The sequence below is a fragment of the Typha angustifolia genome, chromosome 13 (genome assembly GCF_048772165.1).
Source record: "Typha angustifolia cultivar Huaian chromosome 13, ASM4877216v1, whole genome shotgun sequence".
Classification (NCBI taxonomy): domain Eukaryota; kingdom Viridiplantae; phylum Streptophyta; class Magnoliopsida; order Poales; family Typhaceae; genus Typha; species Typha angustifolia.
The window spans coordinates 767,504-789,686 of record NC_133251.1 but is presented as its reverse complement, the minus strand read 5'-3'; the positions used below and the strand labels follow the sequence as shown (position 1 = coordinate 789,686).

General features: G+C 37.7%; 4 protein-coding genes across 7 annotated transcripts; 3 read left to right on the top strand and 1 right to left on the bottom strand.

The window, feature by feature from the left end:
- Window positions 1-135: 135 nt before the first annotated feature.
- On the top strand, window positions 136-6,644 carry LOC140773003 (KH domain-containing protein At4g18375). Of its 3 annotated transcripts, none has more exons than XM_073115304.1 (8): window positions 136-274; window positions 1,242-1,840; window positions 2,446-2,871; window positions 2,967-3,224; window positions 3,325-3,591; window positions 3,803-3,861; window positions 4,840-4,913; window positions 5,080-6,644. In XM_073115304.1, the coding sequence occupies exons 2-7, from the start codon at window positions 1,268-1,270 to the stop codon at window positions 4,886-4,888; spliced, it is 1,632 nt and encodes a 543-aa protein (XP_072971405.1). In that variant the 5' UTR covers window positions 136-274; window positions 1,242-1,267; the 3' UTR covers window positions 4,889-4,913; window positions 5,080-6,644. The 3 variants fall into 3 exon arrangements, with proteins under 3 accessions (XP_072971405.1, XP_072971407.1, XP_072971406.1); XM_073115305.1 differs by having other exon boundaries at window positions 191-274; window positions 1,265-1,840; XM_073115306.1 differs by lacking the exon at window positions 4,840-4,913.
- A 1,369-nt stretch (window positions 6,645-8,013) lies between these two features.
- LOC140773308 (pentatricopeptide repeat-containing protein At5g15280, mitochondrial) lies at window positions 8,014-13,855 on the top strand. 2 transcript variants are annotated; one of them, XM_073115785.1, is made up of 3 exons: window positions 8,014-12,106; window positions 12,743-12,884; window positions 12,999-13,855. In XM_073115785.1, the coding sequence occupies exon 1, from the start codon at window positions 8,140-8,142 to the stop codon at window positions 11,860-11,862; it is 3,723 nt and encodes a 1,240-aa protein (XP_072971886.1). In that variant the 5' UTR covers window positions 8,014-8,139; the 3' UTR covers window positions 11,863-12,106; window positions 12,743-12,884; window positions 12,999-13,855. The 2 variants fall into 2 exon arrangements, with proteins under 2 accessions (XP_072971886.1, XP_072971888.1); XM_073115787.1 differs by having other exon boundaries at window positions 8,014-12,359.
- A 141-nt stretch (window positions 13,856-13,996) lies between these two features.
- On the bottom strand, window positions 13,997-15,406 carry LOC140773309 (thioredoxin-like 1-1, chloroplastic). Its single transcript, XM_073115788.1, has 4 exons — window positions 15,025-15,406; window positions 14,751-14,933; window positions 14,485-14,649; window positions 13,997-14,395 (listed from the first exon to the last, which is right to left on the bottom strand). The coding sequence occupies exons 1-4, from the start codon at window positions 15,220-15,222 to the stop codon at window positions 14,216-14,218; spliced, it is 726 nt and encodes a 241-aa protein (XP_072971889.1). The 5' UTR covers window positions 15,223-15,406; the 3' UTR covers window positions 13,997-14,215.
- A 2,610-nt stretch (window positions 15,407-18,016) lies between these two features.
- LOC140774979 (exosome complex component RRP41-like) lies at window positions 18,017-22,030 on the top strand. The gene is made up of 7 exons (XM_073118186.1): window positions 18,017-18,273; window positions 18,792-18,882; window positions 20,338-20,440; window positions 20,547-20,667; window positions 21,109-21,197; window positions 21,474-21,623; window positions 21,712-22,030. The coding sequence occupies exons 1-7, from the start codon at window positions 18,135-18,137 to the stop codon at window positions 21,796-21,798; spliced, it is 780 nt and encodes a 259-aa protein (XP_072974287.1). The 5' UTR covers window positions 18,017-18,134; the 3' UTR covers window positions 21,799-22,030.
- The last annotated feature ends 153 nt before the right edge of the window (window positions 22,031-22,183 follow it).

Below are 22,183 nucleotides of genomic sequence, written 5' to 3'. Positions count from 1 at the left end.
AGTTGTTAAGGATGTTTTTCGTATTCTATTAAATACATAGGATCAAATTAAAAATAGTTAGAGAAAGACCGTAATAAATAAATAAGGTAGGGTGTTGAATGTACAATGCCAAGGGTGGTTTGGTAATTGTAATGACGGTGATCGTAAGCTGACCTAGATATTTCCTCCGACTCCTCTTCTCTTCGTAATCTACTCTTTCCGAAGCCGACTCTTTTGGTTCCCTCCTCCGCATTGCAGAATCCATACCCTTCTTGGATCTGGAAGTATATCAAAGGTCAGTGCAAAAAAATTTCCCCCATATCCGTTCATGCTACGATGAGCGGGCTATCCTTTCTTCGTTCTGCAGAACGGTGTGCAACTTATGGGTTTTTGTTTGTTTTTATCTTGTGATTGTTGTTTGACAATATTATATTCATGATTTGATTCGTCGCTCGTAGTTTGTTAATTCTCTATGACTTAGAGAAGTTATTTAGGTCCAGTGTCCTTGAGATCTTCGCATAATTTGTGTCGGATCTAGGGTTTTGTACGTTCGGAGAGTCCGTCAGGTGCCGGTGGAACGTTTATCATGTGAGAGATCTATACTTTTGAGGGTTTTTAGTGGCAGAGAAGGAAGGTATTTGCTTTGGTCCAAGGATTATTCTGTGGAAGTTTGCTTTGTGAAGAATCTCGTCTTTTATTTCCTGTTGGTAGAGTGCCTGGAGATTTTTGGGTTGGTGATTCGTGCTTAGTTATTTTGAAATAGTGAGTTGTGCTGTAAGGACAACTGAGACTGCATTGTATGATAGTTGATGCCATGTTTTCGCATTCAGTAAAAGGTCCATTTCCTGCCCTAGCTTTTCTTTATTTGGTCAAAAGTTACTATAAGATGTAGTTTTTATGATAATTTGGATAACTCTCTTTTGGTTTTGTTATTAGTGATTATTGCTGTATTCATCAGGCCTATCCATAGGACCGGTGTCTATCATAATGATAAATTCTTCCTGGTTTGCGTAATGTTCAGGCATTTGGAAGAACTGATCAGTGTATAAAAAGTCAACACCTGTTTCGAACTTCCATTATCCATTTATCTGGCATTGTCATGACATGTTGAATGAGTTACTCTCTAGTATAGCGGTCTTGCTTTTCTCCCATTGTGGTGATTATTTGCCACCTGTGGTTATTTCCAGATATGTGCACACTTGAGTTTAGTTTGTTTATATTTAATTGTGCTCTTCAATTTAAATTTACATGCTGTATTGCAGAATTGGTATACCGTGGTTGTTAGCTAATGGCTGGGCAGAGAAACAACTATGGGAAGCGACAATCGGACTATGCTGATGAAGGAGGAAACAAGAGAAGAAATCCTGGTGAAGAAAGGGACACCTATGCCCCTGGTCCAGAAGATACTGTCTACCGTTACTTGTGTCCTGGACGAAAGATAGGAAGCATCATTGGGAGGGGTGGTGAGATCGTAAAGCAGCTGAGGGCTGACACACAAGCCAAGATTAGGATTGGTGAGACGGTACCTGGATGTGAAGAGCGAGTTATTACAATATTCAGCGCAAGCAGAGAAATTAACTTTTTTGAAGATACTGGTGATAAGATTTGCCCCGCACAAGATGCCCTCTTTAGAGTGCATGAGAGGCTTGTCACTGATGAAGCACCGGGTGACGAAGAGGACGATGGAGGTTCCCCTCAAGTTACGGTTCGACTTCTTGTGCCATCTGATCAGATTGGATGCATTATTGGAAAAGGTGGACAGATTATCCAAGGTATCCGTAGTGATACTGGTGCACAAGTTCGTATTTTGAAGAATGAGCATCTGCCTGCATGTGCCATCAGCAGCGATGAACTTCTTCAGGTATGATGGATTACTCATCACTAGAGGAGACTAAATATGCACGTGAATGGGTAGGTTATTGTTATATTTTTATTATACTTACTATTAGAGTCACCGAATGGGATGATTAGTCAATGAGGGCTGGTGGAACTGAAAAATGATGTTCTAGATTTTGTCTATCTGACTTTCTTATAATTTACTTTTGTTTGCGGAGTATGCATCCATCTTAGCTTTTAGTCTACTACTTGTTATGCAATTGAAGTACCTAACACCTTTCTAAGTGGCATGCTGTATTAGGCTTCTCGTTTACCATATGGAAAGAGATGTGATTTTTTTTTTCTTTTATCCTTTCCGTTACTACATTAAAATGACCTGCAAATTTTATTGGTTTTTTTACTTTTCTTTGATGAAGTTCTAATAGCATGGTTGATGTTGGGTTCTATTGTGCTTTTGGAAGCTTTTACATCGATGACATATGATAAGGTCTTTTCTTTATTTGTATGGCAAATACTGTATTTGATAAACCATGTTTGTTGGATTACTCAAACTGCATATATGACCTTATCTCCTTTGGATTATGTTTATATAAATTTATGTAATCTGGTTACCAACTTTTCTGCTATTAGATCACTGGGGAATCCTCGGTTGTCAGGAAGGCACTTTTCCAAGTCTCATCCCGTTTGCATGACAATCCATCTCGCTCACAGCACCTGCTCACATCTAACACATCCCAAGTATATCCTCTGGGTAGCCAGTTTGGTGTCCCTAATGCAGGTGCGCCAGTCATGGGGATGGGACCAGTTATTAGTCCCTATGGAGGTTACAAAAATGATATGGGAGGAGATTGGCCATCTTTTTACCCACCTCCAAGGGATGAGAACTCTGCAAAGGAGTTTAGCTTACGTCTACTCTGTCCTTCTGCCAACATAGGAGGAGTGATAGGCAAGGGTGGTGTTATTATTAAACAGATAAGGCAGGAATCTGGAGCTTTCATTAAAGTGGATAGTTCTGCTGCTGAAGATGATTGCATAATTCTGATATCTGCAAAAGAGGTAAGCACCATTTTTATTTATCTTGTCCGTTTTTATTGCATTCACACTTTTTTTTAAAATTATAATTCCATTGGATTTGCTTTTTCTCTCTTTAGTTCTTTGAAGATCCAATCTCTCCAACAATTGATGCTGCAGTACGGTTGCAACCCAGGTGTAGTGAGAAAACTGAGTCAGAATCTGGAGATCCCTCATATACTACCCGCTTACTTGTACCGACATCACGAATTGGCTGCCTGATTGGCAAAGGTGGGTCAATCATATCTGAGATGAGGAGAAGTACGAGAGCAAATATACGTATACTTTCAAAGGAGAACCTCCCCAAAATTGCTGCTGAGGATGACGAGATGGTTCAAGTAATGACTAAACCTTTGAATAGGCCAATAAGGTTTTTTCTCCAAGTGATGTGTTCCGTAGAGTTGAAATTAATATGACATACCCCTTGATTTATTGCAGATAACTGGAGATCTTGATCTCGCTAGAAATGCCCTTGTACAAGTAACAACCAGGCTGAAAGCCAATTTCTTTGAAAGGGAAAGTGCATTATCTGCTTTTCCACCTTCTGTTCCCTATCATCCTTTGCCGAGCAATGCTTCTGATGGGTCAAAATATTCGAGCAGGGACAGTAAAGTGCATGGACGTGGGTATTCATACTCTAGTGGATATGGTGTTTCTGGTGATGTACTGCCTCCTGAAAACTATGGAAGTTATAGTGGTTCACAGGTATTCTGTTCTTCTAATTGGTGGTTAATTTTTTCTTTTCTCCTAAATCTCATCTCAGATTATGCTTTTGAATGCATTTATATGAATATTATCCATCCTGCTAGTTATTTTTCTATATCTTATTCTATCTCTTATTGTCTCTTGCCTAAAGCTGCACCTTATCAACCTAGTAGATGTAATTTATCAATTAACCATGCATTATTCCTTATAGGGTGGTGGTAGCAGCTACAGCAGTTATGGTGGATATTCTGGCCGTTCTGGCAGCACTGGGTAAGTAAGCCCCAATATTTTGTAGCTTTTTAAACTATAACCAGATTATTCATTATACAGGTATCAGATGAATGGAAAGGATTCCATTGAAGCAACTTCTTCTATTGTACTGCTGTAGGTTTGCATTAGCAAATTTTTACTTAAAATACCTGCCATAGAGATCTAGAGATAGGTTGAGCCATTTAGATATGAAAGTTTGGTATGGCTTTTGAAGAAGCTTCTACCTACATTGGAAGCAGGATAAAATGTCGGGAAGATGACTGTTCTTCCAGGGTCATGAAAATGTTTTTTTTCTTTTACTATAACTTTTTCGAAAAATGGTGAGTACTATAACTTAATCCACCAATAGAGGGACAACAAGTATTAGGATTTCGGAGTCCTGCCACTTTGTCAGGACTATTACTTAATTGTGTTAAGGGTAATGATTATAGTTTGACCACAATTTTGCTCAATATTGGATTTTCATCCTTTGTGGGATAAGCAGTATGAAATAGAAATTGACTTGCCCAGCCTTTTTCCCTGTATCTAACTCACTCTTGGAGATGACAGTGTCTTAACTGTTAAACGGATGAACCATGAGTCCATCTGCCTTCCAACAATAAATGGCTCCAATGTCTGTTCGGATATGGAAGTAGTCAAATAAGACATGGGACTGTTTTGCCGTATCATTTTTCTGATTATTTTACTCATTTATTTAGCCAAGGGATGACTAGGCTTAGAGATTTCATAGTTGGATCTGCTAACCTTTTAATAGGATTGGTATAGTTTCATTATTTAAGTTATACTGCTGACATAATTTCTTTTAATTAATATCAGTTCACTGTAGTCATGCAGTATAGTATCAACTCTTTTGCGATTGTCTCAGCTGACGTTGTTATTGGCATTGCTTGAGATATCTGATCAGTTCCTCACTTTCCTTTGGTAAAATGGTTGCTTGCTTATGGTTCTACCAATTAATAATTTGACTTATTTTACCAGGTTATCTGGTACAAACCCTGTTCCTCTTGGAAAACATCATGGTTATTAGGATCCTCAATGATTAGGGCCAACAGGTAGAATACTCCATTTACCTTGTTTAACTTTTGGAATGCACAGAATGGGCTTAAAGCTGCTTGTTTTTTTGACCATTATTCTGTATTTTACCCAACCTGGCCACCTATGCTAGATTTCTAATGAACCTGTTTTTCACCTTTGTTGCCTTCCCTCCTATCAAAACAGCTGAGGTGTGTGAAGTCTGGAGCCAGCCTATGTGAAGCCTGAAGCCTAAACCAGAAGACCAGATGTATGGCCCACCTTGGAAGATTTGTTTAGGAGGACCAGCAAGCACCGATATACACTATTTGATTTCTTCCACAACTTTAGCACCACTCTGTCTTATGTGTTCCCATGGGCCTATGTTCGAAGTGCCACCTTATGTTTGGGAGTAATTATGTTAAAGATAGAACTTTGAGATTGCTTGTACTTAAATCCCTACACACTTGTTTCAACTTCCGAGTAGTTAATCTAACTTTTAGATGTGGATCCATCCTCAGAACTGTAGGAGAGTGTTAGTTATCCTCGCTGTTTGAATTTACTTGTGGGATTGCCTGTGCTATAAGTTTTATGCTGTGTTCTCAACCAGTAACTCTTGGAGGCTTCTTTAGTTGCTAATTGTGCACACGTTGTTAACTAGCATGCAGAGGATCTATCTGGTGAGAGGAAACTGTACTTGATTATTCTTTTCCTTGGATTCCACGATGTTATAAACATTACCTTACACTTGACAGCAAAAATTCATGGGATAAATGAATTATTTTTAGTATGATTTCATCTAGCTTAGATTTGAGGAATCTATTACATCAGTTATCAGCAAAAGCATTATGAAATTAGTATTGTTTCATAAAATTTATTTCTCAGCCTCTCATGTGAGCACAGCAAACGATAAGTGATATAGAGAATATTAAACTTTAACAATCATAGCTGAATTAAAACTTTTGTTTCATTAGATTGCATAGATGGATCTTTCTAGCTATTAGATATATTAGTGCTGTTTAGATTAATTGTATTGCATTTCGTTCTTGGTTTTTAAATTTCAAGTAAAGCAAAAAAAAAAAAAACATGGAAATACACAGCTGCTTGTGATCACTCCATTATCTATTGTGAATTTATCTTGCTTTCAACTAGTAAGAGCTTATTTAGATACTAATTTTCATTATTTTTGTTTTTCTCCTCATCTTGTATGCATGTCTAAGGGCCTGTTTGGTTCAATGTTATTGCTGTTCATTAGGATGTGTATCATAATATCTCATTCTAACACTTTGCTTTAATAAGATGTGATGATATATAATTAGACTTATTATCATAAACTATACTTATAATGATGATTCAAGCATTTTAGTCATAAGTGTCTGCAAGGCCCTTTGAGGACACTTCTTTTCCTTGTTCTTAAGTGTTCTATTTTTCTGATTAATATATAAATGATAGATAATATAAGATATATGATGATATAAGTACCTGGTAGATGTAAAGGGGGCTTATTGTATTACAGACATTACATGATTGAACTGCTCTAATGTAATATCCGGCCATATCTTAATGATTACACTGTTAAGTTTGTGCATTAGATTTACATTTTCAGCAGCAGACTACTACTACTACATGAAATTTTAGAGTAGAGTTGATGATTACATTGTTAAGTTTGTGCATTAGATTTACATTTTCAGCAGGCAGACACTACTACTATATGAAATCTTAGAGTAGAGTTGTTTTGGATGTGCAAGATTTCGTGGGCACATGTTTGCTACTCAACTTGGTGTCATTGGCTTGTTACATCCAAGTTAAAAGCCTTGTTCTTCTTGTTAGAATCATAGTTTACTTTTTTACAAATTCATGAAGTTATGTGCTGAATGTATTAGAGGAGTTCTATTGTGGATTCACTAGCTTAAATTATGTATAGATATGCAAGGGTTATGTTTGATCTCACCCATGTAGTGTTGTCTGATGGAGTTGTTCAAACTTCAAACACAGTGTTTTTCCTATTTTTGGTGTTGGTTTATGGGGGCCTGTCTTTGCCTCTAATGTATTAGTAGGGAAAAAACTGACTATGATGTATATATTGTGGAATCTTTGTTGCAAGACTGCAACAAAACTATTTGTAAAGTCCCAGTTATCAAATTATTGATGTTTGTATCTGCCATGAGATTTTAGTTCTCTCTTTGTAATTTCCAGTTTTGCTTGCATTTTGTCGTGAAGATCTCAGGTTTTTTTTTTCCTGGCTCCAATTGATCTTGTATGAAGCTGTTTCATCATTAGCACAATTTAATTTTTATTGCTTTGTCCAAGATGAATGATGGCATGCAACTGAACAGGTTAAAAACATGGAAGTCAATAAGCTGATGAGAATTGCTGATGCAATCAATAGTGATGATGAGTTGACATTTCTTTTATCTTGGTTAGAAGTTATTGCCGTGGCAAGTTTACATGATACCTTGCTGATATTTGTCATTAAGCATTGTAAGTTTTTCTACTGGATTACATCTAAACTATGAGCTTGGTATCACTTTATACTTTCTAAAGAAACCAAAAAAAAAAAAAAGAATTATTACATTAGGATTCTTTTGATGGGGGTGAAGCGTTTCCTCATCTAAATCATTTGTACGATCATTCGATTAAACCATAACCCAAAGAGTTCTAAATTACGTAAGAATTGTAAGTTTTTCCACTGGATTACATCTGAATCTATGAGCTTTGTATCACTTTAAACTTTCTAAAGAGAAAAAAAATTAATTCACTAGGATTCTTTTGATGGGGTGATGCATTTCCTCATCCGAGTCATTTGTACGATTATTGGATTAAACCATAACCCAAGAGTTCTAAATTACGTCGACTTGAAACTTATAGCTTTAACATTATAAAAAAATATACTGGGGTTAAATATGTATAAAAAAAGAGTGGAAATATTGGGTGATAAATACATAAATGTGAGTAGGGTGTTATTTGAAAATCCAATGAGAAATATAGGATCAATTGGAAATGCTGGAGTGGAGAGAAAAATGGTAAAAAGATGTAGTCGAAATAAATAAATAATATGGGGTGCGAAATGAAAAATAATCTCATCCAACTTGTAAAACTGAGCGTATTATATACCATGCTAGTTTATCGACGAACATATCCTCTTCCGAAGACCGCCAAAGCGAAAACCCGAGATCGCGGAGCTTGGATTCCCACCTCTAATGGCGTCGCCGGAATGAGCTATACAGTTCGTTCGCTTCTTCTCTTCTCGGGGTCGAATCCAATCCCATGAATCGGATAGTCGTATCATCATTTAGATGGCGAACGAAGGCTCCTAAAGCAACAGAACCTTTCTCGACCACCCCGGTTCCAAGCTTCTCGGAGCAAACCAGATGCAATACCCGTACCGATTTCGTAGAGAAATCATATTCTGGCATCGGGAGATCGGTGATTTCTAAATGCTCTTACCTCTGGGAGAAGAAAGCTGATAAATTTTCGCATAAATCCTCTCTCCAGGATCTCCTCAAGCTAGGGTTGCACCTGTCTCCAGAGACCATCCGCCCATTTTGGCGCGTTTCCGCCTTAAAACCGGAAGATGTCCTCGATGTATTGTTGGGATTCGGAACCGATGCGAAAAATCTAAGAAAGGTGGGATTTTGTTGGAAGTTGTTCAATTGGGCAGCCGAGCAAAGCAGAGACTTTAATCATCTCCCGAGGTCGTATGAGATCATGGCGTCGATGCTCACTGAAGCAGAGATGTTAGAGGACGCTGAATCTTTACTTCAAATCTCGAAGTGTGGCTTTTCTGATTCCAGCGTGCTGTTCAGTGAAATCATCCAAGGGTACGCTAAGGCTTGTAATTTAGAAAAGTCTATCTCTTTGTATGATTCAGCAAGAAATAGAGGCTTAATTCCATCAGCATCGTGTTATCGAACTCTTCTTAATCTTTTGATCAGTAGGGGAAAATCTGAAACAGTTGTGAAAGTTTATATGGACATGCTAGATGCTGGACTAGTTTCGTATTCAGAGGAGCATATCATAGATTTTGTTGTTGAAGTACTAACTAAGGATGGAGAAATTGTTCGAGCTATGAAAATACTGAAGCAGGCAAAACATTTTGGTATAAAAGTTGGAACAAGTGCTCTCTCTGCGATCAGTGAAGGGTTCTGTAAGAAAAAAGATTTCAATGATATGATGAAATTTATGGAAGAATGGGGTTACATCCCACAAGCTCCTCTTTGCAATAAGATGGTTTCTTCCGTGTGTTCAAATCTGGGAAATAAAGATGCCTGGTTGTTTGTCAAAAGGATGGAGGCTTTAGGCTTCACTCCTGATGTTGTTACCTTTGCAATCTTAATCTGCCAAAGTTGTAGGGGAGGACAGCCGAGAGATGCATTCATATATTTGTCTGAGTGTTTTTCTAGGAATTTAACCCCTAAAGTTTGTGCTTATAATGCCATTATAAGTGGGGTTTTCAAGGAGGGATTATATAGGCATGCAAGATATGTATTTGATGATATGATTGACAAAGGGTTAATGCCAGATGCCTCGACATTTAGGATTCTATTAGCAGGATATTGTAGACATAAAAAATTTGATGAGGTTAAGCAGGTCCTTGGCATGATGAAGAACAATGGTGAAATTGCTCTGGCTCCTGCTGCTGATGCTCTCTCCAAGGCCTTAGTGTTTCTGGGTCTAGATCACTTGGAAGTGAAGATAAAGAGGGATAATGATCCTGGACTTCCAAAAGCTGAATTCTTTGATACACTAGGTAATGGATTATTCTTGGAAACAGATATTGAGAAGTATGAAATTTCCTTAGTACGAATTCTTGATAGTGAGATGGCTCCAGATTTTGATTCTGTAATTAGACTGGAATGCCAGAAGGGCAATACAGAGACTGCACTCCAGGTGAAAAATGAAGCTGTTCAATGGGGGCAAAGCATCTCTTTATCTACTTACTCTGAGTTGTTGAAAGGCCTTTGTGTGTCTCCACAGCATCTGAAAGAAGCAGTCAGTCTTATTGAAGCGATGCCAGATTTATCATACCAGCTTGATACTGAAACTTTCGATTTTCTCACACAGAAGTTAACTAAGAACAGGATGCCAGTCAATGTGAGGTTGATTTTAGATAGGTTTTTCAAAAGAGACCTCCTGGTTGAGAGTAGCGCTTATATTGATTTGCTTCTAGGCTTCTGTAAAGAAAAGAATATTATTGGTTTTCGGGAATGCTGGGAATCATCAAAGAGAGGCAAGTGCTTACTAGGAAGGAAGGACATCATGGTTTTGGTGAGTTGCCTATGCAAATGGGGAGTGATCGATGAAGTACTAGTGATTCTTGATGACATGGTGGACTACTGGCCTTACTTGGTTCCTGATGCTTGCAAAGCCCTTCTCAAAGAATTATGTGTCGCTGGCTACACAAGTGTTGGGTGTGCAATAGTGGAGACATTTCTTGAGAGAAATCTAGTCCTGGATCATGCAGCCTTTGTGTATTTAATAAAGGGGTTCTTGAAAGAACAGAAATTTGTTGAAGCAGTTGGAATATTTGATATTTGTCTTGAAAATAATAGATCCATGTCACCAGATGTATATAAGCTTATGTTGCCCTTATTGTTTCGGTACGACAAAGCTGATAAAGCCATTAGTTTGATGCAGGATATGCAAAGTAAGCAGCTTGGAGCTGATATTCATCTTCAGAGCATTTTGATGGATGAGTTATGCAGAACAAGGAAAACAAAAGAAGTAACAGCTGATTTGCATGATATTCTTATTAACAAGATTTTAGTGGATGATATTGATTTGGATATATTGTTGTGCGGATATTGTCGTGAAAACAATTTGGGAAAGGCATATGAAGTACTTTGTCTTATGGTAAGAAAGAATATTAACCTTTCTGTTTCAGCTTATCGAAGTCTGGTTCAACAAATGTGTATGCATCGTCAGCTACATGCAGCATTTAACCTTAAAGATCTGATCTGGGAAGTGAGTAAATCACAGGAGCTTATTCTGTGTAACATCCTAATCTTTTATCTTTCTCAGACGGGGGAAGTTTTTCTTGTTGAGTCTATATTAAAGAACATGCATGATAGACATATTCCCCTTGATAGAAGTACTTATGATTTTCTTATATATGGCTTTTACAAGAGTGGAAATATGCCAATGTCTGTTGAAGCACTAAATACTATGATTGCTAAAGGTCTAACACCAAGTAAATGTAGTCTCAGAATAGTGATCAATAATTTCTGCAATAATGGGGAACTTGACAAAGCATTAGACATAAGTGAATTGATAGAATGTCATGGCTGGAAATATTGTTCAGTTATTCAAAATGTGCTTGCTGTCAAACTTCTTTCTTTTGGTAAGCTTTCTGAAGCAGAAATTGTTTTGGAGCGAGTGAATAAAAGAGGAATTTTTTCCACCGACATTAATTATGCCCTCCTGATTAAATTATTCTGCTTGAAAGGGAACACAACAAAGGCAGTTGATCTGCTCAATGCAATGCTAAAGAAAGGTTACCTTCCAAGCGAAGGCAGTTATAGTTTGGTTATCTACAGGCTATGCATCTGCAGAGCATTTGATCAGGCTCTTGATTACCTTGCTGAAATGCAGTATGAAAACCTTAAACCAAGCAAGGAGTCCTGTGATGCTCTTATTGCGGGCCTTTGTGCTGTTGGGAAAACTGAGGATGCTAAAAGAATTCTGAGATCAATTCTTGTGTCAGGTTCTACTCCTACCTACAGAATGTATACCAATGTTATTGATAGATATTATGCCAATAAAAATCTAAATGAGGTGGCAGAACTTTTGCATGAAATGCAGCAAGTTGGGTATTCTCCTAACTTTGAGATGCAATGGTCTGTCATAAGCAATTTAAGTAGTTGCAATAGCAAGACTGATGGAAGTGGCGAGCAATTTTTGTCCCACCTTCTTTCGGGAAGTAGCCTCCGGACAAAGAATACTAAGGATAGAGCTTCTCCATTATTTCGGTATCGGACACTACAAACATAGCTTTTTGCAGACTGCTAGAATGTACATCCTTCTAAGTACAAGGTTCTTGGAACTCCCATATGGGAAGACTACAGTTGGTGAAAGCAACTAAAAGCAACTATTATCGTCTTTTTGTCTGATCATCAAACATCATTTCCTGATGGTAGTTCCTTGATAAAACAGCTATTATATTTTTCTTGAAAGAAACAGAGAAGTAGGTGAAACCTGGGGAGGCTGGACAATGTGGTGATATGTTCAAACTCAGGTTTGTTCTCATTGTTCACTTGGAGACCACTTCATCAAGCAATGTTTTCTATACACATGTTGATACTGTTCTGATATAAATGTATCCTGTGTAATGAGTTCGAAGAGACTAGTTTCTCTATTTTCATTGGAACCTAAGTTTTCAAGGCTGTTCACTCGATGTCTGCTGTCCATGGCCATCTTACTTTTTCAGGAGAAAAGCTCTATACTGGTCAAAATCTTTTATCAACTGGTTGTGAAACAGCATACAGATGGTAATTTCTTAGTTTGTTCTAACAGGAACTTTGTCCTACAGAACCAGTATATACTCGCAGACTCAAAAAAGAAAAACTCTTTGACGTTAGCATACATCTTTTTTTTTTGTAATATGACGCGTATTACATTTGTTCTGTGTGGTCTGCAAATCAACTTTGTTTTTTGCCTGATAGTTGGAATACTTTGCACCGTTAATTTCCTCATATTCCAAAAGGATAGTCACTAGTACCATTATGTGGGATCATTTTTGATCTTTTTGTCCCCTAGCTATCTTATTCATAGCGAAAATATTTCTGCTGATCTTTTATCTTTTGACCATAACACATCATTTCATGTTTTTGCTGTGTAGAAGCTGATGCGAAATGTTCACTTTTTGTTACAGGGCCTTGTCGTCCCCTATGCATACTTGAAAGTTTTGAATGATTCTAATTGCAGCCTAGGGGTTGCTCGGCAGTATCAATTGAACTCCAGTTTGTTGAATTCCAATTTATGTAACTTGCTACAATTCAGTGCAGTTACATCAGGTATCATACTGCGTGCTTTGCTTATTTCATACAAAACTTATTTCTATGCAGACAGTCACCTTTGAACTGTCTTTATTAATTGATTTTTGTTTTCTTTTTTGGTAATTTGCCAAGACTGCAGGAGATTCATCTCAAGCACCATCCAGGTGATTTTCCCCTGGCTGAACTTGATTCTCTTCTTCAATTCCTTGGTTGCATCCAAAAAATTAGTCACTTCGGATTCCAGAAGATGAATCTGGGATGAAGCAGAGTTTCTTTTATCTCTCTCTCAGAATCCATCTACAAGATAATCAATAGCGGATGAAGAAAATTCTACTTTTGAGAAGCTTATTTGGAAGTCACCAGCATCCACAGCCACAAGATGCTAAATCCTCACACTGGAGTCTTTGCTCTTTTTGTCTGCAGCATTTTGACAGTTTGTCTTGCAGCATCCTGAGCTTAAAAAGATCTATAATTAACTGAAGAAGCTGTCACTGTTTAGAAACTCATTGCAGTCTATGATTGGATAACAAAACACCGACGACGGCCAGCCAGTAGAAATTTATGTATGATAAACCTCTGAAACTTTTCCCTTGTAAAAAATTCATATTTTGTGATGAGAATCTTACAGGCTATTTATTGCCTAATTCTTTTCAAGTAACACAATCATTCTGCAATTTAAAATGACTACTTTATGTGAACCTTCTTCTATCGATCACTCTTCTTCTTCTTCTTCTTCTTCTTCTTCTTCTTCTTCTTTCGATTGGCCATTAGAAATCTTTGGATAAAATTAGCAGCACCCCAAAACAATCTCCTTTGTCTCATTGAGACATGGGACACGCCAGTAATACGAGGCGTTCTTATCCACTTCGTGGCAAAACGTGGGGCAACGTGAACGACTTTATTGTCCTAGTCACCGTAACAAATATCCGACAAAGAGTACGGCTTAGCTCCTCCCCCAGCTGTGTCACCTTGGGCCCCACAACCCGGATCCTATGCGTGATTGATGGATTCGGCCCCGCACCTCATCCGGATTTGAGTTTAGTGTATGGACTCCCGGTGTCCATATTATTGGATTTTATTGGAAATGAATAATAATAAGAGAGTGAGATGAAGATGGAGATATCTCATCATCTCATGAATCATAACGTTGATGCTTATTTCCAAGAAAAATTACTGAGAATACAACTCATGCCACCTAATATGGCATACATAGCATCAATCATAGCTCCTTCAAATCTAAAACAGGGCTTCAACTTAAAAACTACAAGCCCACTCTCCATACAGGATCATATACACATCGCAAATACGATTAGAAGCATATACTACTCCAACTTGCTTCTCTGACCTTCTCATCTCGTGCTTGATAGAAGAACTAAATCATTAGATTTAGAAGGTTTTAGTGGGTAGCTGAATTGGATCTCCTGATTCGAAGCCAAGCTCACCAGCTCTGATTCTTCCAATCCCTTTGCTGGTCCAAGGCTGCATCGATCTGCGCCGTGCTTCGCCAATGCGTCCTTAAACTTTTTGATCTGAAAAATTAGACAAAGAATTGGGACACTAACTCACAAGAATTCTATCAAGAAACTCGAATGTAATGCTTGGTTCAAATGACTCTCACAGTAGCATTTGTGCAGCTGAAGCTACTGAGCCGACCTTGAGCTCCTCGATAGAATCTAAAGAATGGCAGGACATGGATGTGAAGGCTGTGACACATGGATTTAAGCTCTTCGTAATTCACCTTAAGGAACAACGCGTTTGTGTTTGATTCAGCCAGTTGACATATCTGTAGAAAAAAGAATCAATCTTTAGAAGGTGCCCAAATAATCATTTGCTCATATGAGAGAGTACACATCTCTGTTACGGTTTTTTTTTTTGGGGGGGTACCTTTGGATGCAGAGCTCTGCAACCTCCACAACCAGGAGAGTAGAAGTCAACTATGACAAGCTTATCTCCAGCATGTAGCAAGGAATCAACGAGATCTTGCGCCGACGTGATCTCTCTCATGTTGGTTGTGATGTTCTTCTCCCACCACCTCATAGCTCTAGGGACACAGATTGAAGTCTGAGCCTGAGAGAAAGATTTATGATTTCATAAACCAACAAAGATAACAACTTTATGAAGGATAAAGAGAGAGAGAGAGAGGAGTGGGAGTGATTACATGAATGGGGGAGTTTGAATGGCTTTTGGGATGCCATCCATCTGAACCGCTCTGTTCTCTGAGCACAAGATGTTTTCCCTTGAACTCGTTCTTCCACGCCAGAACTTCTGAAACCCCAACAACTCTCTCCTTGGTCTCCAATCCAACATCGTAGCTACTCGCATGAACCCTCGGCCCATTTGGCAAAGAAATAGCCATGGCAAAAACAAACCCCCACCTTCCAAGAATTAAACTTTACCTTGTTTGCTCGAGAATGAGCGAGTCTCTCCAAAGGAGAACACAAAATATACCAAAAACTTATAGGCAAAACAAAAAGGAGCAACCCACTTGGATTTTTCCTCTCAGGATCGCTCCTTCCCCTTTTCATCAACTTTATCCATTTGGTTTCGAAAACCTCGAGAGGAGGGTGAGGAATAGCTTTCCCACTCCTCATCTGGGTGGGTCCCACCTGTATGCCTTTCTGGCAAGAAGTTGGAGATTAAAAATCCCATTTTCCCCCCCGTCTCTCTCTCTCTCTGTCTCTCTTGCTGCGGCCCTTAACATTCCAAACGGTTAAACAGCGTGGGCTACTAGTTGTTTTGTCTAATTGAAGCTAATCTCTTACTTAGAAAACTAATCTTACCTACCCTACCATGTTTATAGCACTAGCTACTCTGTAAATATCGTTTCTCCTACTATCGTTTTAAAGTGTTGATATTTTTAGGATATAGAAAAACTTGCTCTGTTAATTCTGACATGGTTGGCTCATTAACAAGAAATATCAAGGCATGGGTTCTTCTTCTTCTTCTTCTTCTTCTTGTTTACTGCCATCTCTGAGTTTGGATTACACCAAAAGGATAACGTGGTCCTCCAAATAAAATTTAATGTAGGAATCTTGAGACAGCCCACCGGAATCTCTTCGCTCTTCTGAGGTAGTAGTTCATGTCATCTGAAAGACGTTGTTTTCAGCTCAACAGCCCATTGTTTCTCTCTCTCTCTCTCTCTCTCTCAATCTCTCTCTCTCTCTCATTTATTAATTAGAGAATTCAAAAGGTGATAATAATAAAATGAAGGATTTTAAATCACAAACCTTGTAGAATTTTGATAACTTACTGAAATGTTTACATACCGCTAGATTCTCAAATACTATGGGCTAACTTAGTATTGGAGATTATAACTATTTCCCATTAGCCTATGAGAAATATACAACGATATCAAAGCAGTCAGTTTCTACCTCCTTCTTAGCTTTTCCTGTCACTTTCTTTTTTTTTAAAGAACAGCTATTCTTCTGCGTATCAAACATAATAGAGTTTCCAACCTTTTATTTTACTTATACTAAGAATTTTTTTTTAAATTTTTTCATAACACAAAAACTAAAGTTTCTCTGTTATATAAACAGTAATGCTAAGTTTCAGAGATAAACCCACCTCTCTCCATCCCTCTGGGAGTGGAGTTGCAACTTTGATAATATTACTAGGCTTCTGTAGCATAGAGTAGAGTTCCACCCAAACGGAAGTGACTTCCCAGCAATAAATGATAGACTGGTAGATGATATACACTTCACATTGCACGCGTTTGAAATATATTATCCACGTGCAAACGATCGTAAAAGGACGAAGGATCCGAGCGTCGGTGGTGGAAATTTCATCTGGAGAGATCAATGACTTGTGGAGGATTGTAGTATACTTTACTCTGTTGATGTTGAGTTCAAGGATTGTTTCTCCGTCAATCTGACTTTCTAACTGTGCTCCTTTTTTCTTGGCAAAAGTGACGTGCAAATATTTCTATTCAGCTTTATATGCGTAAGTCATTGCTGTTAGATTACCCCCTACGAAGCTTTCACTATATAGGCATCACAAATTCATGGACGGAGTCGGATTTATAACTACTAGTCAATATATTAGGCGGTGGATTAGCTCGTAGATGATATTATTAACCTAACTCATAATTTTAAAAATCGTCAATCTAAGTGGACTTTACTCGGTTGACTTGCAATTTTTTCTTTTTGGATATAGTTGTAGTTGGGATGGAGAATTCTGGTGTATACTATGGGTAATTAGGGCTGTCAAAATAATCAAGCTGGCTCGAGTTCGACTCGATAATGCTAGATTAAGCTCGGCTTAAAAATAGGCCAAGCTGAGCTTGATCATTAAAGCTAGACACGAAATTAAATTCGAGCCAAACTTGATCTCGAGCTGGCTCGATCGTGTCGGCTTGATAAGGCTCGAATATATATATATTATAATATAAGTAATATCAAACTAATATGAACCATCAGATCAAAACCCTTTCACCCATTTAGAATTTCAGCCATTATTTTCTGACACATTCATCTTTAGTGTTTGTAATTTATATTTTGATTGCTTGTAGTTTTTTGACACAATTATCTTTGTTAATTGTAATTTATATTTTGGTTGCTTGTAATTTTCTAACACATTTATCTTTATTGCTTGTAATTTATATTTTGGTAATATTTATATCTTTATGGTTGAATTAGATTTTATTTTAAGCTTGATTCAAGCCTAAATTAATTCAAGCTTGCTTAAGTTTGAAAATAGTTTGAAATTGATAAGGTTTGAAATTGCTAATTGAGTAACTCGTTTAAGCTCGAAATTGGATTGCATTTAAAATGGGCTCGGATTGAAATTATTTCAATTCAAGCTTGATCACAAAGATAGGCTCAAAATTAATTTCAATCCAAGCTTGATTAGAGCTAGGCTTGATCAAGCTAGGCTAGTTTACACCCTATGGGTAATAGGCAATTTGGGATGATTCGTCGCCGACTTCACCCGCTAGTAGAAATCTGCACATATATTTGAGGCTATAGGACGATACGAACTCCGAATTGGGCCGGGTCGAACCAAACACGGAGCCCATTCATCGGGCCCATGATCACCCCTGCTTTATTGCCGAGTTCTGTAATACTTTTACTCTTTGTCCGCAACGTTGCAATTTCTTTTGCCGGCTCCACTGCTGAAATGGGCCTTAAGTCGGCAAAACAAACTTGCTCCACCGGCTCTAGTGTTATCATTGCAGGGATTAGGTTTTCCTTCACCCAGGAGGCGAGAGAGTGAGAGCTTGAGAGAGAGAGAGAGAGAGAGAGAGAGAGAGAGAGAGAGAGAGAGAGAGAGATGGCGACGGCTCCGACGACGTATTCGCCGTCGCAGGGATTGGAGAGGAGGCAGAAGCAGCAGCAGATGAGAAAAGTCTCCCAAGAACGCGACTGGAAACGATCGGACGGGCGAGAATTCCACCAGTGCCGACCCGCATGTTCGTGCTCTCTTCCACTTCCTTCTCTTTGCTTAACAAGTTGCGCTAAGTTTGGTTCGCTCCCACTTCTTTAAAAACCAGTGCATTTAAGCCGTTCGACGTTTTGGGTATTTCAAGTGTGTTTTAGTTATTCTCTCTCTGTTGGAGGAGAAAGTTTGGATTTTTACTGCTTTATGCACCGATTTTTGCAGTCATTCAGCTTATTTATTCCACCCGAGACTTTGATTTCCTCTCCCCACATTTGTATGATGATATAATTGTCAAAACATGTTTTTGACTAGAAAATAGAAGCTGAGTTAAACATAAAATTATTAAATTAGAAGCAAAATGGAAGCAATTCCAGATTAACTCTAGAATGATTCAAAGATTTTGGCACAGTTCAAATTCTGAAACCGTTGTAATCATACGAACCGGAGTTCTTCAAGGCTATTATTTGTCAATCTAATGTAAACTGAAAAACACACGGTGCTGCATTCGTAACTTGGGGAAAGCATGATTCTTTTTATGTTGTCTTGCAGTTCTCCGGACAGGTGCAGTGAATTCTGCATCAGGATCCGCTTATGCCGAGTTCCTTACAGAGTTTGGAGCGACAAAGGTCATTGTATCAGTGTGAGTATGATAACACTTTAATATCCATTATTTTTTTTTATGTTTATACTTTAATAAAGGAATCTTTGTCCTTGATATTATTAGATAGGTGAATCCGTATAACTTTCTGATAAGTAAATTTTCAATTTGTTTATGAGTATCAGTATATACTTTCAGCAGTTTAATTTTGTCTCGAGCAGTTGAGCTTTACTGTTGTCACTCCTCCAGTTGTCTAAATGCAAATCTTAAAATTTACTTTATAGTAGTCAACTCTCTTTGTCTGCTTTTGACTCACAAACTGAGCAGCATTTGAATGTGCAGGCTGCAAAACTTATCTATCTGGCCACCTTGTCAGTGATTTCTACTTGATGAATGTTTGTCATATTGTGTGTATGTACATTTTTGGTGATTAATTAAACAAGATTTCTGTATACACTTTGATAATTGATTAAACAAAATTATGAAGTAATTGGTGCACAAGATCTGCTATATTAGCATTCCCTTGCTTTATAGGTTCTTAGATGGTGTGCTTGTGGTGCTCTGCTTTTACATACTGTGAATACTTTGACCAGTTTCTTGTGTTCAAGCAAAGTTGCAACTATGGCAAGAGCAGTTTGACAAAATCGACTTTTTTCTTTGTATAAGTGACTCATAAATCATAATGCATCTTTTTAAGCATATTTGGGTTGGGCCATAATCTTATAATGCTAATAGTAGTAAAACAGCATTTTGAGACCCAATAGGTTTGAGGGTTTTGATAATCATATAGATTTTATTATTTTGAAAAGGAGGAGAACTAGTACTTTAAGTGGTAATATATTGGGAAACCACCACAATTCCACGTATGTTTCATCTTCTAATGAAAATTATTGCCGGTCTTTTACTGAGGTATAGTACAAGTCATGCACACATATATCATTGTTCTCTGTTCTCTCTCTCTCTCTCTCTCTCTCTCTCTCTATTTTTGTTCTTTCTCTTTTTATTCTCTTACAGCTAGCTCTGGCAGGCATCACATTAGCATGTTTTTATATCACTAAGAATAACCTTCCAGAAGGGGCTGTGTCTCTTTTGTTCGACGTGTTATCCTGAAGATTGTTTTTCTTCTAAAATTCAGATATTAGCCAAAGCATGTGAAACTTTAAAAGCCAAAGTATTCTCTTGGTTCTTGTTTAATATGCTCATGTATTTGCCTGTCAAAGTTCTCATTTAAGAGATAATTCTGTGTGCCATATTCTGCCCATATGCAACTATCTCTCTGTGTGCTTGTTACTGCAGCCTTTATTGTAATTGCAGAGTTTTATTTGTCAATGATACCGGTGGTTTATGCTGTGACAGTATGACACTCCTCATATTCTACTGTCTAATACTCTAATTGCATTATTTAGTTTCTGGTTTTTTAAAAAGCTAATTTGCATACTGCTTGTAGGTGAATTAGTTCTCTTTCCTCAGTTATGTTGTCTAATATTCATTTGTCAGGTTTGGACCAAGAGAAAGCAAGAAAGCTATGATGTACAGTGATGTTGGCAGACTCAACTGTAACGTAAGCTACACAACCTTTGCCACTCCTATTCGTGGACAGGTATGCTATCTTTAAGCTCGTTATTGTTCAGTAATAATTGGTGAATGGTTTTCTTATAGATGCATTCATACTCACATGTGTAATATGATTTATGAATGCCATGTAGGGATCAGACAACAAAGAGTATTCAGCAATTCTTCATAAAGCCCTGGAAGGTGCTGTAATACTAGAAACTTTCCCAAAGACTACTGTTGATGTTTTTGCGTTGGTGCTAGAATCCGGTGGCAGTACGTCCTTGTCTACATTTCTCTTCTATTAGTCTAGTTTATGGACAGATATTTCTGGACATTGATAAGTGCCTTAAAAAGAAAAGACCTGATTTGTTGGGCATGATGGATTATCTTAAAACATTTAATGCTTTTAATATTTAGCTTCCAACTTAGATATAAAATGGCAGCAACTTTGTTCTTCATCAAGCTTTTTATAGAAAAAGCAGTTATATGTGTAGAGGGAGGACTTGAGCCAGTATATTGGTTAGCATTTGGTACCATTGCTCTGGGGAAAGTGACTTTACCTAGTTTTGCTTGTTCTTCAGTGCTTCTTTTTCAGCTATTCCTAAACAGGTCACAATCAAGAGCTGTGTTCCTCTTTTATCCTTTCAAGCTCAACATGTTGGCATTAATCTCTGCTTCATGGTTAACTTGCTGTCACATCTCTGTTTTCTATAGGTGATCTTCCAGTCATAATATCATGTGCAAGTCTTGCCTTGGCAGATGCCGGAATTATGATGTATGACCTTGTTTCTTCTGTTTCCGTGGTATGTTTTTTCTTCTGATATATACTATTAATCGTGAGAAGCTGCTTCAAACTTTATAGATCAAACATGACATATCTGTGACTGCATCTGCATTTCTTTTCTTACTGCTGAGTACATGTTATTAGAAATTATCGTGAGTTTAGCGCTAAGTTTAATCCTGTGAAAAAATTGTAATACGTAAATTTCAGGACAATGGGGATCTTGAAGTGTTTCTTTCTTTTGCTTTCGTTCTCTTTCTGCTGGTTTAATATTTTAACTGGTTTCCTTTATTCGCAGTCCTGTTTTGGGAAGAATATTGTCATTGACCCCACTGCGGAAGAGGAAGCATGCCAAGATGGAAGCCTCATGTTAGCTTATATGCCCTTTCTTAAGGGGGTCACTGAACTCACAATTACTGGTGAATGGTCGACTGCCAAAACCAATGAGGTAATGTTTCTTCTGCACTTTAAGAAGTGAAAACTACTATTTCCTGGAAGAAAATTGGACCTTACGGTTCTTTAACCTATATGAACAGGCAATGGAGCTCTGCATCGACGCTTGCTCAAAACTTGCGGATATCATGAGATCATGCTTGATAGAATCTGCCAACATATCGAGCTAGTATTTAGCATCAATTGTTTAACTCGGACATCATTAAGTTCGAAAAAAAGAAGAAAAGAAGGCATTGAGCTAGTGCTGTCACTGATTCTCTTCTAACCTTATTTATCAGTTACATAAAAATGAGGCTGATGGGTAGTAGTCATAGGAGGATTATGTATATGCTTCCAAATGGTGAATGTTGTTTCTCTTACAGAGACATTTTTACTTGCAATCAACAGAAATATGTTTCCTTATTCTTAATTGTTGGGGTATTTGTATTGAAAGAAATAGAAATCTGGATAAATAGAAGAACTCAAACCTTGTGGATTGTTCCCTTATTAACATACTAAATATCCAGACTCTTTATAATTTCATGGAATCTGGTAAATAAACTTATTCCACATTTC